The sequence below is a fragment of the Callospermophilus lateralis genome, chromosome 13 (genome assembly GCF_048772815.1).
Source record: "Callospermophilus lateralis isolate mCalLat2 chromosome 13, mCalLat2.hap1, whole genome shotgun sequence".
NCBI classification, from domain to species: domain Eukaryota; kingdom Metazoa; phylum Chordata; class Mammalia; order Rodentia; family Sciuridae; genus Callospermophilus; species Callospermophilus lateralis.
The window spans coordinates 11,410,423-11,423,740 of NC_135317.1; the positions used below are offsets into that span (position 1 = coordinate 11,410,423).

Genomic DNA, 13,318 nt, shown 5'->3' on the forward strand with positions numbered 1-13,318 from the left:
GTTAGGACACAGGGACACTGAAGAAGCTGGGATAAACAGAGGCCCATGGTGCCCACAGCAGGTCCTAGAGGATGAGGTCGCATGCCCCCTGGGACAGTGAGTCCCAAGTGCCTGTGGCCTTCGGGTCTGTGGGCAGTTTCTGGAGGCAGCTTCTGGGGCTTGTGCCCCACTGCTCACAGGTTCTGATTCTCCCCCACATTGGGAGTTCAGACTTGCCATGGATTCCTACAGGACCTGTCATTTCTAGAGCTCTTGGGTTACCTGTGCTGGCCCTGGGACCCCAGGGCAGCCTCCAGCTCTGGCTCCCTGGGGAGGGGCCTTGCTCTCCCCTCGAAGGCTCTTCTGCAGCAGCCTCACCAACCACCAGGCTTTCAGACTCACCTGTGGTGCCCTGCATCCCTCCACCCAGCATGGGCCTCAGGGCTTCTTCGTGGCCACAGACACCTCCTGAGCTAACACACCTTTGTGGTGACAGCAGGCAGCATCAGCCGCCCACTGCTCCTGTACTTAGGATATGGCGTTCCAGCCTTGGGGCCTTGGAGATGCACCTCTGCTGTACTTGCTGATTGTATGCCTCACAGAGGGGTTGCAGGGCAGTCGCTGTGCATGTGTTGTCATGTCGTCGGTCACTGATGTTTTTGTCTTCCCTGGGGCCTGCTCCCTTGACCCTGCCAGTGTTAGGAAGAACAGACCTCTGTGGCCCTGCCCTGCCAGCAGGTCAGAGAACGGAGACCAAGGCTCGGACCAGCAGCCAGAATGTGGTGAGGCTGTTGAGGACCACCATGTCTTTAGTTGTCAATGGACCTTTATTTTATTTACTTACATGTGGTGCTGAGAATGGAACCCAGTGCCTCACACATGCTAGGCAGGTGCTCTGCCACAGAGTAACCATCCCAGCCCCCCACCCTTATTTTTAATGGTGGACACAGCACACTCTCTGCAGGGAGGTCCTCCCCTGAGGGGTGGCTGACACCTGAGGTGTCTGCTCTGGCAAGTTGGTTTTGGTCCAGTGACAATGATGCGGGTGGCAAGGGCTGGGAGCAGAGTCTAGGCAGGGTGCTTGTGAAATGGCCTTGTGGCATCCAGATGCCAAAAGGCCATGGTACCCAAGTGGCAGGTTGCTTTTCCCAGATCCCAGGGGGTGGAAGTGGCAGGGATAAGCCATGCTGGCTGGAGGCATCTGGGGAAGGCTCCCAGGAGTGAGGGCTCCCAGGTGGAGCCTCGGTTGGGCTTCACTCCAGCAGTTGCAGAAGGTTCCAGCCATGGAGGCGCGTGCCCAGGCCTTCTGCCTCGAACCGTAGAGGGGAGTACGTGTGCTCAGGAGCTCAGGGCCGGGAGGCCAGGCCAGGAAGGGTGCTGGGCACTGTCCTGCCAGGTGTGGTGCCCTTGGTGCTTCACTTCAGTGTTGCTCAAAGTGAGTGCTAGGCAGGGCTGAAGGCGCAGGGAGACCTGGGCATGAGGTCGGTCCATGTCTAACAGCCGTGTCCTGCTGTGTGGGTTTGATTTCTGGGGCTCGGCCTCTTACTCTGTGAAACGGAAGCAGCCCTCAGGCTGTGCGTGTGGGTGGTGGTAGGCATGGCCTCCCTCGCAGAGCCACTGGTTGGCAGGTGCTCTCTGCCCTACCGTGCCCGGCTCTGCCCTGCAGCAGACGCCCTTCCACTTCTGGAGCACTGTGGAGTGAAGATGCAGTTGGCAGGACATGGACAGGAAGCTGCTCAGAGGAAGCGAGTCCTGACGGGACAGTCGAGGAGAGTCACCAGGACCTCCATGAACTCTCAGGCCAGGGCAGCCCCACAAGGGCACGCTGGCTTCTGTCCTCACTGGGCTTGAGACTGTTTCAGGTGTTGTGCTTTAGCTCTTGTATGGGCACAATAATTTAAAATTAATGAAGAGAATTGATCCTGTCAAGTCTGATTTTTTTTTGGTTTACTTTTTAAAAATCTTTTAAAAAAATATTTGTTTTAATTATAGGTGAACACAGTAACCTTTATTTTATTTCTATGTGGTGCTGAGGAAAAAACCCAGTGCCTCATGCATGCTGAGCAAGCACTCTATCACTGAGCCACAGCCCCAGTCCTGTTAACTTTTCATCGCTTCTTTGAATGTCTTGTTTTTCATCCTTAAAACAATGAATAGTTTAGGATCCTATTTCAGGAGATGGTTTTCCATGGTGAAGGAAATTCGCTTTTTTGCCAGGAGTCCATTTAGGGCCTTAGTCATTGAAACAGACTATTGTCTGCAGCCGGCCTTGCCTGGTCTTCCCTTTTGTGGTGTGGCCTTAGGACCTGCTAAAGGAAGAACTGTAGTTTCTACTTTTAAAGCAAATAAAATGGCATTGGTGTGCCTTGACCAGGAGAGTACCTCGAGCCTGGGGACCTGGGGCTGCCTGCCGAGGCTCCTTCCTGGCATGGCCATCTCTGGGAGGAGTGCTCTGTTGGGGTGGGCCCTGCCTTTGCCAGGCTCCCTCCCAGGAGGGTGGGACACGCCAGCTGCATCTGCCCAGCTTGCAGTACCCCCCTGTGTCTTCTGCTGGGCTCCTCCTGGCACCCCTGGGGCACACCTGTCCCATCTTGGTGTGGTGATTCAGCCCGTGGATTGTGACCTGTCACTAGATTGAGAGCCAGTTACGTCCCCCCACATAAGAGAGCAGACTATCTTCAGCCCTTCCAATGGTAGGGTGTGGTATGTGGCGTGTGCGTGGTGACATTCAGAGTATGACGTGGAGCATCCCAGATGTGCCTGCCAGGGTCCCAGCTCCCTGCCAGCTCTCATGGAGAAAAGGACCATCTCAGTCTGTCTCTGGTGCCGCAGTTTGTGCCCTGGGATGCCCTTTGTTGCTAAGCAAGTCAGCCCACCAGAGTCCAGCTGGAAGTGTCCCTGGGTCAGAGGGCTTGTGAGGCACCATGGGTGGGCTCTTCAGTCTTGGCAGCCACAGGGGCATCTCCTGGCTCACTGAGGAGTGTCCAGACCACAGCTAGAATGGCCATTTCTGCTCCCATTGGACTCCACGTCACCTTCTGCACCAGGCTTGTGGATGCAGCTGTTTAAGTGGGCACTGAGGGCGCGTCTTGTGGGCCTTTGCTGGCTGGTGCCTGTTGGGTCCAGCCTGGGGCCCACCCCACTACTTGGTCCAGTTCCCCTGCCGTCACCTGGGGTCAGATGCCTCACAGATCCTGCTGCAGTCTTGTCTGACTCCAGAGGGGTCCCAGCCAGCAAAAAGATGGACGTATCAAGAGTGCTATGGAGGCTGAAGAGGTCTGTCCTGTCCTCAGCAGACTGTCCCAGCTGAGTGTCCAGAGCCAGCAGTTACCTGAGGGCTCCTTAAGTGGCATCTGTTCCTGGGCAGGCCTGGCCCTCATAGGCCCATGGTCTCTTTGTGGGTAAGAGTACTTTGGCACAAGGACTAGCTCAGGCCCCTCCATGGTTCAAGCCAGCTCATTTGTCATCGGCCACTGGTGCTTGACTGGACAGTGGTCAGAGGACCAGTGCCTGGCCAGAAGAGCCCTGTGCTCTCTGGCACAGAAGGTAAAAACGTGTGAGGGTAAGTTGGCGAGATGGAGAGGGTGGATTGGCAGCGTCTCTAGGGCGCTCTGTGTGGAAGATGTTTCCCTGAACATCGCAGAAGTGCTATGTTTAGGGGAAGAAAGTTCTAGTGCTGGCCAGGCCATAACCACGGCTACGAGGCTCGTGGGCAAGAGGCCAGGCCTCTGATGCCCAGTGTCACGAGCCTGTGGCCATCAGAGCCAGCTGCAGAAGGAGCAGTGGGCTTTGAGGGGGATGACTCACCTTCCGCCCTGAGCCAGCCACGGAATCCTGTCCACTGTGGAGCAGAGCAGCACCATACTTTGCAGCAGCTGGGCTGGGCACCCGCCCACCCCCGCTGTCTTGTTGCCCCACACTGGTGTGTGGCTGGCGCACCCCTGCTGTCCTGTTGCCCCAGGTGGCTCCGAAGCTAGCACCTGACTGTCATCTCAGGCCCCTGCTCCCTGGAGGCCTGCGCCACCCCAGGACCCACCTTGCCCTCTGCAGGTGTTCCTGAGTCGTGCTGCTGGGATGGTGTGGGGTCGTGCGACACCTGCCGGAGCAGCTGGGCTTCCCCTCCTTTCCTCCTCTCTTTCTGTGCAGTGCCAGGCTCTACCCAGCTCCTTGTGTGGCTGTGCCTGGCCAGCTTTGCTTCTCCACGACCTCACAGCCTCCCTGGGTTCTGTGGAGTCCACTGGGTGAGGCCGTTGTTCCCACTGTCCCCTCCCTTCCTACCCTGCAGAGCTGGACCAGGTCCCCCATGGAGTCCTTGTGAAACACGACTTTTTGTTGCTGGCTAGACTGATGTGGTGGGAGATATGGTTTCCGAGCCAGTCCCGCGTCCCAGCCTGGCAGGTGGCAGTGCGGCACTGCCGCGTCTCTGGCCTGGCAGGTGGCAGTGCGGCAGTGCCACGTCCCCGGCCTGGCAGGTGGCAGTGTGGCAGAGATTGCAGGCGGGGTTGCCCAGGCCAGTTCTCTGCCTCGGTGCCCTCCTCCCCTCCTTCTCTGCTTGGTTGGGCCTGCGACCAGCAGCGGCTTGCCCAGGAGCCCTGTCAAGAGCACCAGCCCTACCCCAAGCTCCCGAAGAACCTCGTCCAGTGCTGGCTTCTGGTCTATGGTCAGTGTCCGGGTGGGCCACTTTGGCTTTCTCACAGGAAGAGACCTGTGTGGGAATGGAGGTCCCCGCTGTGCCTGTGGGCATCTGAGAATCACACTCTGCGCTTTCTCCATGGGGTCAGTTGAGCTACACTACGAGGGTGTCCCCGAGGAGTCCTGGGTGCTTGGATGTCCAGTTCTTGGGGTGTGATATTTCTGTATCACAGGGACAGAGGGAGCGTCCCTCCCCCCACCTGGTGTTCAGCCAGGGAGTCTCCTGAAATAAGCTAAGAGTGGACATGTGAACAGGAGAAAGGTGGACAGATGTGTCCTGGGCACTGAGGAGGGAAGGGGGCACCCTGGGAGGTTCAGAAGTCCCTGCCCTCAGGGGAGGAATGGGGCACAGGCAGCATGGGGAAGTGACTCCAGGGAGGGAAGGAGTCCCCAAAGGGGAGTGTGGCCAGGGCCAGTGCACGTGTGCTGCCAGCGCTCGTCTCCCTGTGACCTGCAGTTGCCGCCTCTGGTTGGCTGGGTGTCTGGGGACAGGACCTACAGTGGATAGCTGTTTCCCGGAGGACTGCTGCAGGCATGGGCCCTTCTGAGCCCACCCTCCTGGAACCACTCTCCCTGCAGAGCCCCGGGGAGTCATCTTGAGCCCACAACACGAGCCTTACCTTTGTTGCCTGGGCTGCGGGACAGGAGGCTGACTGGCTAGACCTGGAAAGGTGGGCAAGCAGGGAGTCTCGGCCTCTGGAGCAGGGTGCCACCCTGACACTGTCCTGGCCCTTGGCTTCCCTCTGCTGTCCCAAGGGATCCTGAGGTGCAGGCCTGGCCTTCACTCTGCGGACCGTGGGCATGTGATCTCCCGCTGCCACCTGCTCCTGGCCCATGGCTCTGGCCCTGCTGGGTGCTGATGGAGGGTGCCGCCTGGGGGCTGGTGGCTAATAGGAGCCAGCCCTGCCTGGGGCCCGAGTGAGCCTCACCATGCTTCTGCTCTGCTCTTTCCAGGGAAAGTGCGGTGGCCAGACTTCAACCAGGAGGCCTACGTGGGCGGGACGATGGTGCGCTCTGGGCAGGACCCCTACGCCCGCAACAAGTTCAACCAGGTGGAGAGTGACAGGCTGCGCATGGACAGAGCCATCCCAGACACGCGGCATGACCAGTGAGTCCCCAGCCCGCACCCGTGGCCAGGCTCGCCCTGCTGTGCCGTGGGGTCTCCCCTCCCAGTGATGTCAAGCTGGGAGAAGCCAGGACTGCCCTGTGGCAGCGTGCAGAGGCGGAGTCAGAGGGAGAAGTGGAAGGATTGGCCCTGTAGTAGCTGAGCACTTGTTATTTTGAGGATCCAGTCACAAAACACATTTTCCACTGTTGACAACCTTAGAAGGAAGAAACTTTAGATCCTCCCTTACTGGGATGGCTTAAATCGAAATGTGCAGACTTGGAGTTCTGGGTGGTGTTGGTAGCCTGGGGAGGATCACACGTCTACCATGTTGGACCCTCTGCAGGGACACAGGTGTGCCTGTTGGAGTTCCAGCCTTCACACAACCAGCGGAGCACGTTGGTGGGCTGCAGCCTGGGGCTTTGTCGTCACCACCCAACGTGCCTCTTAGACTGGGACATCCAGGATAAGAGAGTGTAGAGCTGGGCTGGGCTTTCAGGGACTGCAGAGAAGAGCAGTGTGGGAGGCCAAGGCCCCTCCCTACCCTGGGGACTTCGGATGGTGGGAACTGGTCACCTCAGGGTTGCCCTTAGCTTGGTGTCCCAGGCAGCTCTGAGCACCGCAGCAGTGTGCGCATGATGTGCTGTACAACATGCATCACATCACCGACCTCGCCACTCATGTTCACCCCAGATTGCCGCCACGCAGGGTTCCTGTCCCCACGGGTCCCTCTCGAGGCCTTGCACTGGGCCCTGGTGCTGTGCTGCTGGCTACGTTGGCTCTGTCAACTCCTGAACACCCAGTGGACCCGTTTGCAGTAGGAGCCCTGGCCTGGGGTCGGGCCCTGGGTGCACAGGAGCCTCTGGGACCCAGGGAGTCATGCCTAAAGCTATATGTGTCGTCACGGGCGTAGACATGCATGTCTCCGGGGAGTCCATGGCACTTCCCAGAGGGCCCCAGGGGTTTGTCCCCATAGCCCAGCTCCACAGGCTCCCCCAAGCCACTCGGGATCCTCACATGCTGTGATGCAGACATGGGTGGTCTCCTGGCGCAGGGAGGAAGCCACAGCACCCAGGTTGCTGGAAACTTGCCCAGTGACTTAGAGCTTTGAAGAAGGCTTGGCCTGAGCCAGGGCTCTAGCAGAGCCTCATGCGGACAGCCTGGGGTGCCATCTGCACAGGAGGTGGGCCTCAGGTCATGGTGGCTCCAGAGCTGGTTTTCCGACGACTCATGTGTACCTTTCCCTTGGGCTGAGAGGGTGGCCCTTCCTGGTACCCGTCCACACATGGACCAAGCTCCTCTGCTGCCCACTGCAGGGTCCTTCCGCAGCCCCGGTGTATGTGTGATTGTGTTGCCAGCATTTCCAGAGTGGGAGCTTGCCAAGCGGGTGTGTGAGTGTCACCGTGTGGGTGGGTGTCACCGTGTTTGCGGGTGTCACTGTGTTTGTGGGTGTCACCGTGTGGGTGGTCTGGGGTTGCTTTTCATTCTGGCCACTGGGTGTATCAGGTGCGTGTTAGAGCAGCAGCTGGGAGCCTTCAACCGTTACTGGACTTCGGCTGAATTAAGTTCTGTTCAGAGCCAACCTGGAGCCTGATCTAGAGGCAGCTTGATGTCCTCGGAGCGAGGTCTGGGAGGACCGAGGTCTGGGAAGACCAAACTGGTGGGCGCTGCCTGGGAGGCTGGCCTCTCCTCCTTCACACAACCAGCGGAGCACGTTGAAGAAGGTGGCCTCTGGGGACACCGTGGTTTCCGTCTCTGCCATCTGCTTTTGTTAAGTTGTGCTTGGCTGTGACCGAGCTGAGTGGTCTGGCGAGGGCACTGAGAACGAACTTGGCATCCCACAGACCTGGCGTGAATCCCAGACCTCTCATTCTTCTGTGGCTTTTGTCCCCTATGACGAGGTGTGCGGCCCCGTCTGACCTGTGAGGGTCCGGCAGTGTTGGCAAGGCCGTGTTCCTCCCTAGGACATGGCTCTGGAGCCACTATGGCAGCCCCTGCTCTCCCAGAGCCCACCTGCTGCCCAAGGGCTCCCTGCAGTCTGTCACCACTGATGTTCCAGCCTTCGCCTTCGTTCTCTTCCTGCCTTGGCTCTTTGGAATGGTGGGTTGTTACCTGGACACGTCTTGGCATCAGGAGGCCCAGTGGTATTGAGAGGGACGCTTGGCATAACCCGTCCACCTGTTAAGTGCTATGGATCCCTGATGGCCTCAGGAGTCGCAGGAGCATGGCCAGCAAGAGGCAGGAGCATGAGCAGCCAGGAGAAGCCACCCTGACCCCTCACAGCCTCCAGGGCAGGCACAAGGAGCCAGGGCCCCAAGGGCACAGACAGGCAGCCCCACACCAGGTTTTGTTCAGCTCCACAAGCACATGAAAATAGTGCTGGAGAGCTTGTCCGGGATTGGCACACCCAGCCAGGTGAGTACACGGGGGTGCCCAGGACACGAGGCTCCTGACAGGCAGAGGGCCAAGCTGCCACCTGCCTCACCTGGGTAGACCGTGGAGATCTGGAAGCACTTGCTGTTCAGGTGGGCTGCTGTGGAAGGTGGCCCTAGAGGCGGCTGAGGGAACTCTAGCAGTTGAGGAGGAATGAAGGCTGGAGGGAGACCTCGAGGGTGTAGAATGGGGAAGATGAACACCAGCACCGAGACTGGTGCAGGCTGGAGCTGGCTGCAAGGTGTGTGGAGACGCAGAGGCGGCTCAAGGCTGCAGCTGTGTCCTCCCCTCCCTGGCTTTGGCCTGTGGTTTGCAGACAGTCGAGACGGCACTCAAGACCCTGCCAGAGCTGGCATTGAGCAGGCTTCTGCCTTGGTGCAGGAGAGCTGGCCAGCTGCTCTCCCCCTTTGCTGCTGGGAAGTAGTCCTGTGGGATTCCACCTGGATTTGGGAGTGACCTTCATAGCAAGCCCTGAACGTCTTAGCAAGCCCTGGGTCCAGTTCTGGCCTCCCAGCCCTGTGTTGAAGGGCTTGGCTTGGTTCTGGCCTGCAAGGCCTTCCCTCTGCTCAGCTCGGTCAGCCTCTGACCCTGGCTCGAGGGCTATGCCATGTGCTGGCCTAGCTCTCCAGGTGCTGTCCTCTTCTGGGTCACCAGCCCACCCCAACCCTGGCCACCTCTCAGTCCTTCCAGGAGGTTCTTTGGGGTATCTTATCCAAAATGGCCTAATAATTAGTAGCAGTATGATGATGTTTTTTGTAAACCTGTCCATCATGGCCACTTCCCTGATTTTCCAAAAAATTTGATATAAAATCTGCAACAAGTATGCACTAAAATGTGATTTTAAAGAAAAATGTAATTGCAAATTTTTTTCAATGATATAAATTTTTCTCAATAATATAAATAAATACATATAATTAAATAAATAAATAAATGCTGCAGTCCAGCTGCAGCAAAATAGCATTGGGGGCGGGGGAGTGACGAACAACTTGGTAGATTGATACAGCAGGAGTGGGAGCTGTTTATTGTAGGACAACAGAGGTATTTATACATTCCACACAGCTTATCTAATTAACATAAACTCGATACAGCAGTCAACCAATAAGGAATCTCCACACTTAATGACTCACTGGCCTTACTTCACAAACCACTCCCTCTGGCAAAATGCCAGGCGCCATCCAGACTTGTTTACAGACTCTAACAAATAAAATATAAATAATAAGAATAAATACCATCAAAAGAAACTTTTCCACTAAAAAATTTGCCTTCTCGAAATTCCCTGCTCACCTAGGTCTGCAGGAGACACCGTTTCCCTCTGTGCAGCTGGAGGAGGCCATCACAGCTGGCGTTTTGTGTCCAGGAGACCTGACCAGCTGCTGGCCCAGCACAGCACTGTGTCTCAACTAGGGCCACCAGGTGTATCCTAGGAGTGCAGGGTGGCAAATGCCAGTGACTCCCGATGCATAGCACACGCACGTCAGGACCGTGATCATGGTGGCTCAAGGGGGAGAGCTTGGGTCACTGTGATGGATGTAGGAAGGGATAGTCGTGCTCAGTGTCCCAAACTGTGCTCAAGGGCCCATGAGGAGCCCAGCAAGTGCCAAGCTCAGTGGTGATCAATGTGCTCACGGGAGGTGAGGCCCTCTGCTGCTCATGTAGTTGCATACCATGTGTGGCATCATTGGCACAGGCTGACACAGGACTGTCCTGGTGTTGGGGGAGAGGCAGGCAGATGGCCAGCTGGAAGAAAACCTGCTGCCAACTGGCAGGGCTGTGGGGCTCCTGGAGGCCTCTGCAGACAGCCCCTCACAATCCAGCAGTGGTGATAGCCTGGGAGGAAGGGCAGCCACAGAGCCCTTGCTGGGCTCCGGGCCATGTGGAAGGAGGGCTGTGCGAGACGCAGGGCCTCCCGGGAAGCAGCAGGGTGCAGTCCAAGGACATTTAAAGCTCTGTTTCTAAGACGGTGAGTGTCGTCTTCAGATCAAGCTGTGGTGTTTAAGGAGTGTTAGGAGCTGATCCAAAGCTCATGAGGAAAACCCAGTGGCCCAGGTGAGGAGGAGCATGCCAGGGCAGCTGCCCCTCTGACACACCGCAGGCCTGTGGCCATGCGAGTCTTGCAGTGGGAAGCAGGGCACCAGCAACCTTAGAGACCAAGGAGCCTGCCCTGCTGTCCTGCTCTGGGCTGTCCAGCGGAAGAGGTGGGCAGTGTGTACCCATAGGGCAGCACGCAGGGGGCGTGGCCCGAGCTGGGCCCTGTCAGAGGTAAAGCTAGACAGAGTGTGTGCCACATGGGTGGCCTTGGGCACAGAGGCACTTTCTTACCTCCTCTGGGTCCAGAGTTGAAGAGCCAGAACTTGAGGGTCAGTGTGTTCGACTAGCTGAGAGTGCCTGCCACCATCTCAGGGCTTTGCCCTGTGTGTCGCTGGTGCCCGTGCCGACGCCTACCCTTCTGCCACACCAGGATGCAACACAAGGCCCTCACCTGCTGCTGCCCTTCGCTGGGACTTCCAAACTCCGTGCTCCCTATGATCACTTGGTGTGCAGTCTTGGACAAGGCACTGCCCATGGAGACCGCATGGCCTCACCCTTGCAGAACCTGAGTTCTACTGGCATTTCAGGAGGGTGGAGCCTTTCCCATCTCCGTGGCCATCTTAGAACGGGTGTGGTCTTGCAGCTGGCCACGCCCCTCCCCAGCCTCTTGGTATCCTGAGCCCACATGCATACTCTGGGGGTCTCTGGCTGCCCTGCCTCCCCCACCCCAAGCTCTTCCTGCAGGCTAGGTGCCCTCTCCCTGTGGCTAGGCGCACCTCCCCCAGGTCCTGCTGGGCCTCAGCCCATATGCTGACTCCATCCTGGCCTCTGTACACAGGTGACCTCCACCCACGCATGGTTGCCCATGCAACTGTTCCCTATTCCTTACGGTGACCTTCTGGTTCTCAGTGTCCACTTTTATTGCTGTATTCCTTCAATGACCTGAAGGCCGGTATGCAAAGGAGTGAGGCAGCTGCCTCGGAGCACACAGCTGGTGTCCAGAGCCAGCAGGAGCAGGGCACTAGCCCAGCTGAGCACCAGGGGCCATGAGTCAGGCAGGGCGAGGAGACGCCACGGCCCCTTCCCACTGCTACCTGGCCCTCCCTGGTGCAGCACGGAAGCCTTCGTCCCATCAGGGTCATTGCCACCCAGAGTCCCCTGCACCACAAGCCACCCTCCCCAGCCAGGAGCTCATCTGTTTGCAGCCACTCGAAGTTCAGATACTGATGCCGGCAGCTCTCAGCCACGTGAGCCCAGATTGGTGTTTTTCAAGTTTTTGTGAATCTAGTGTCTAAGTCTCCATTTTACTGGACTGGAAGGTTCCAGAATGACCACAAGAACCCTGGGAGCAAGTCGCCCAAAGCCCCGCCTCTTCCCAACACCGTGCTGCTTCCAGAGGACAAAACCTCCGCTCTTCCTGCTGCTGACCTCAGACCAGCTCTGCTGGCTCCTGGTTATAGCCCTGCCATGGCCACTGGAGAGCTGGCAGGGAGACAGCCCTCGGGCAGAACGCATTCCGTTTCTCCTGACTTCTGTAGTGCCTGCTCCCATGGTTCAGCATGGACCTGGGCACATGTCTGCATGTTCCGCCCTCAGGGCAGGAAGGCTCACAGACTGGTTGCTGCTGCTTCTGCCTGGAGGTTGGCAGCCCTAGTCAGCCCCATGCCTCACATTGAGGTGGAGGTATGGGAGGTGCCACCCCCGACTCTGGCCTTCATTGGCACCACTCGCCAGTTGCCATCTTGGGACTGATGCTGTCCAGCAAAGCATTCACAGTTGAAGCTTTGGAGGTGTCTCAGTTCCTTGATTTGACCAGCTAACAATTCTAGCTACCGGTCTGCTTGTCACTAAAGGCTCAGCGGTAACGAGGTTCTGTGTCAGTCACAGAATCATTTGCCCCAAACAGTGGGGACTGTTATGTGGTTCTTTCATGACTAATTAAAACAGACCAGCTGTGATGACTCAAGTGAAGCAGGGAAGTCCCTTTTGTGATCCCACCTTACTGCTCTATATTTCTCACTCGTGTTTGAGATTGTCTATATATTTCTCACTCGTGTTTGAGATTGTCTTCCCAGTCTGACAGGAAAAGGTGGTGAGGCTGCCATGTCCCTCAGCCCACACCATGCACTGTGTGTAGTTGTTCAACAGCTGCTGGGGTCCACTGCATCTCACTGATGGACATTTTGGCCACAGCCACCTTTGCCCAGTGTGGTGCTGTCTCAGCTTGGCCGGGGACCACACTGGCTGAGGAGTGAGCCTGGCCTCATGGCCTGCAGGTCCCTAGAGGTGTCACCTATTGGTCCTGCTGGCAGAGTTCTTGATGCCAGGGTTGCAGGACAACCTTGCAGGTGACGGTGACAGCATGGAAGAGCTTGTGTGGGCAGACCTTTGGCCTAGCCAGGCCTTGTCCTCACCACTGCCTGGCTGGCATGACTGTTCAGAACTGACCCTGAGCCAGGCTCTCAGCATGAGCAGCTCTGTTCACACTCAGGGACTCTTGACTCTGGCTCCTGGCGCAGGCCTGGCACTACAGTTGAGCCTCCTGCAGCAATGTAGGCTGTGCCCTCCTGGGTGCTGTTCCCTCGGGATGTGCAGCCCTGCCCCGAGCAGCACCAGGAGTCCGCAGGCCTGCCTGGCTCTCTGCAATGCGATGCTTGGGCACTTTAGTCTAGAACTGAGGACTCTTGTCATGTAGGTAGCACTTGGTACCCCTGCAGTTCTGTCTCTGCAGTACAGACCCAGGAAGTGCTGCGTGGAATCTTCCAACCTCTGGAGGCCTGGTCTCATGTTCTGCTGAGAAGTGGCCCCAGAACCCTGCTCACTGCTCAGGAGAAGCAGTGCCCTTGTGCTCCGTTCCACCGGCTGCGGACACCACCCTCACTCTGGTTGTTTGGAAATGGCCTCACTCTGGTTGCTTGGACACAGTTGTGGGGCACTCTGACATCCAGGTGAAGGGGAGTTGCTGTGGACCTTGGCTGCTCATGCCAGGTAGAGGGGAAAGTACAGGCAGGGCAGCGGGCACAGTGGCCTGCCCTGGGCACTGCGGTGGCTGTGAGAGTGCCAGAGCTGCGTCTGCAGCAA

At 57.7% G+C, this 13,318-nt stretch overlaps 1 protein-coding gene across 1 annotated transcript in view; it reads left to right on the top strand.

Moving 5' to 3' along the window:
• Galnt2 (polypeptide N-acetylgalactosaminyltransferase 2) overlaps positions 1 to 13,318 on the top strand; it is an 83,907-nt gene that overhangs the window by 47,458 nt on the left and 23,131 nt on the right. The window contains exon 3 of the mRNA XM_076831700.1: positions 5,626 to 5,779. Coding sequence (XP_076687815.1) covers positions 5,626 to 5,779 — 154 coding nt within the window. The remainder of the gene's footprint in view (positions 1 to 5,625; positions 5,780 to 13,318) is intronic.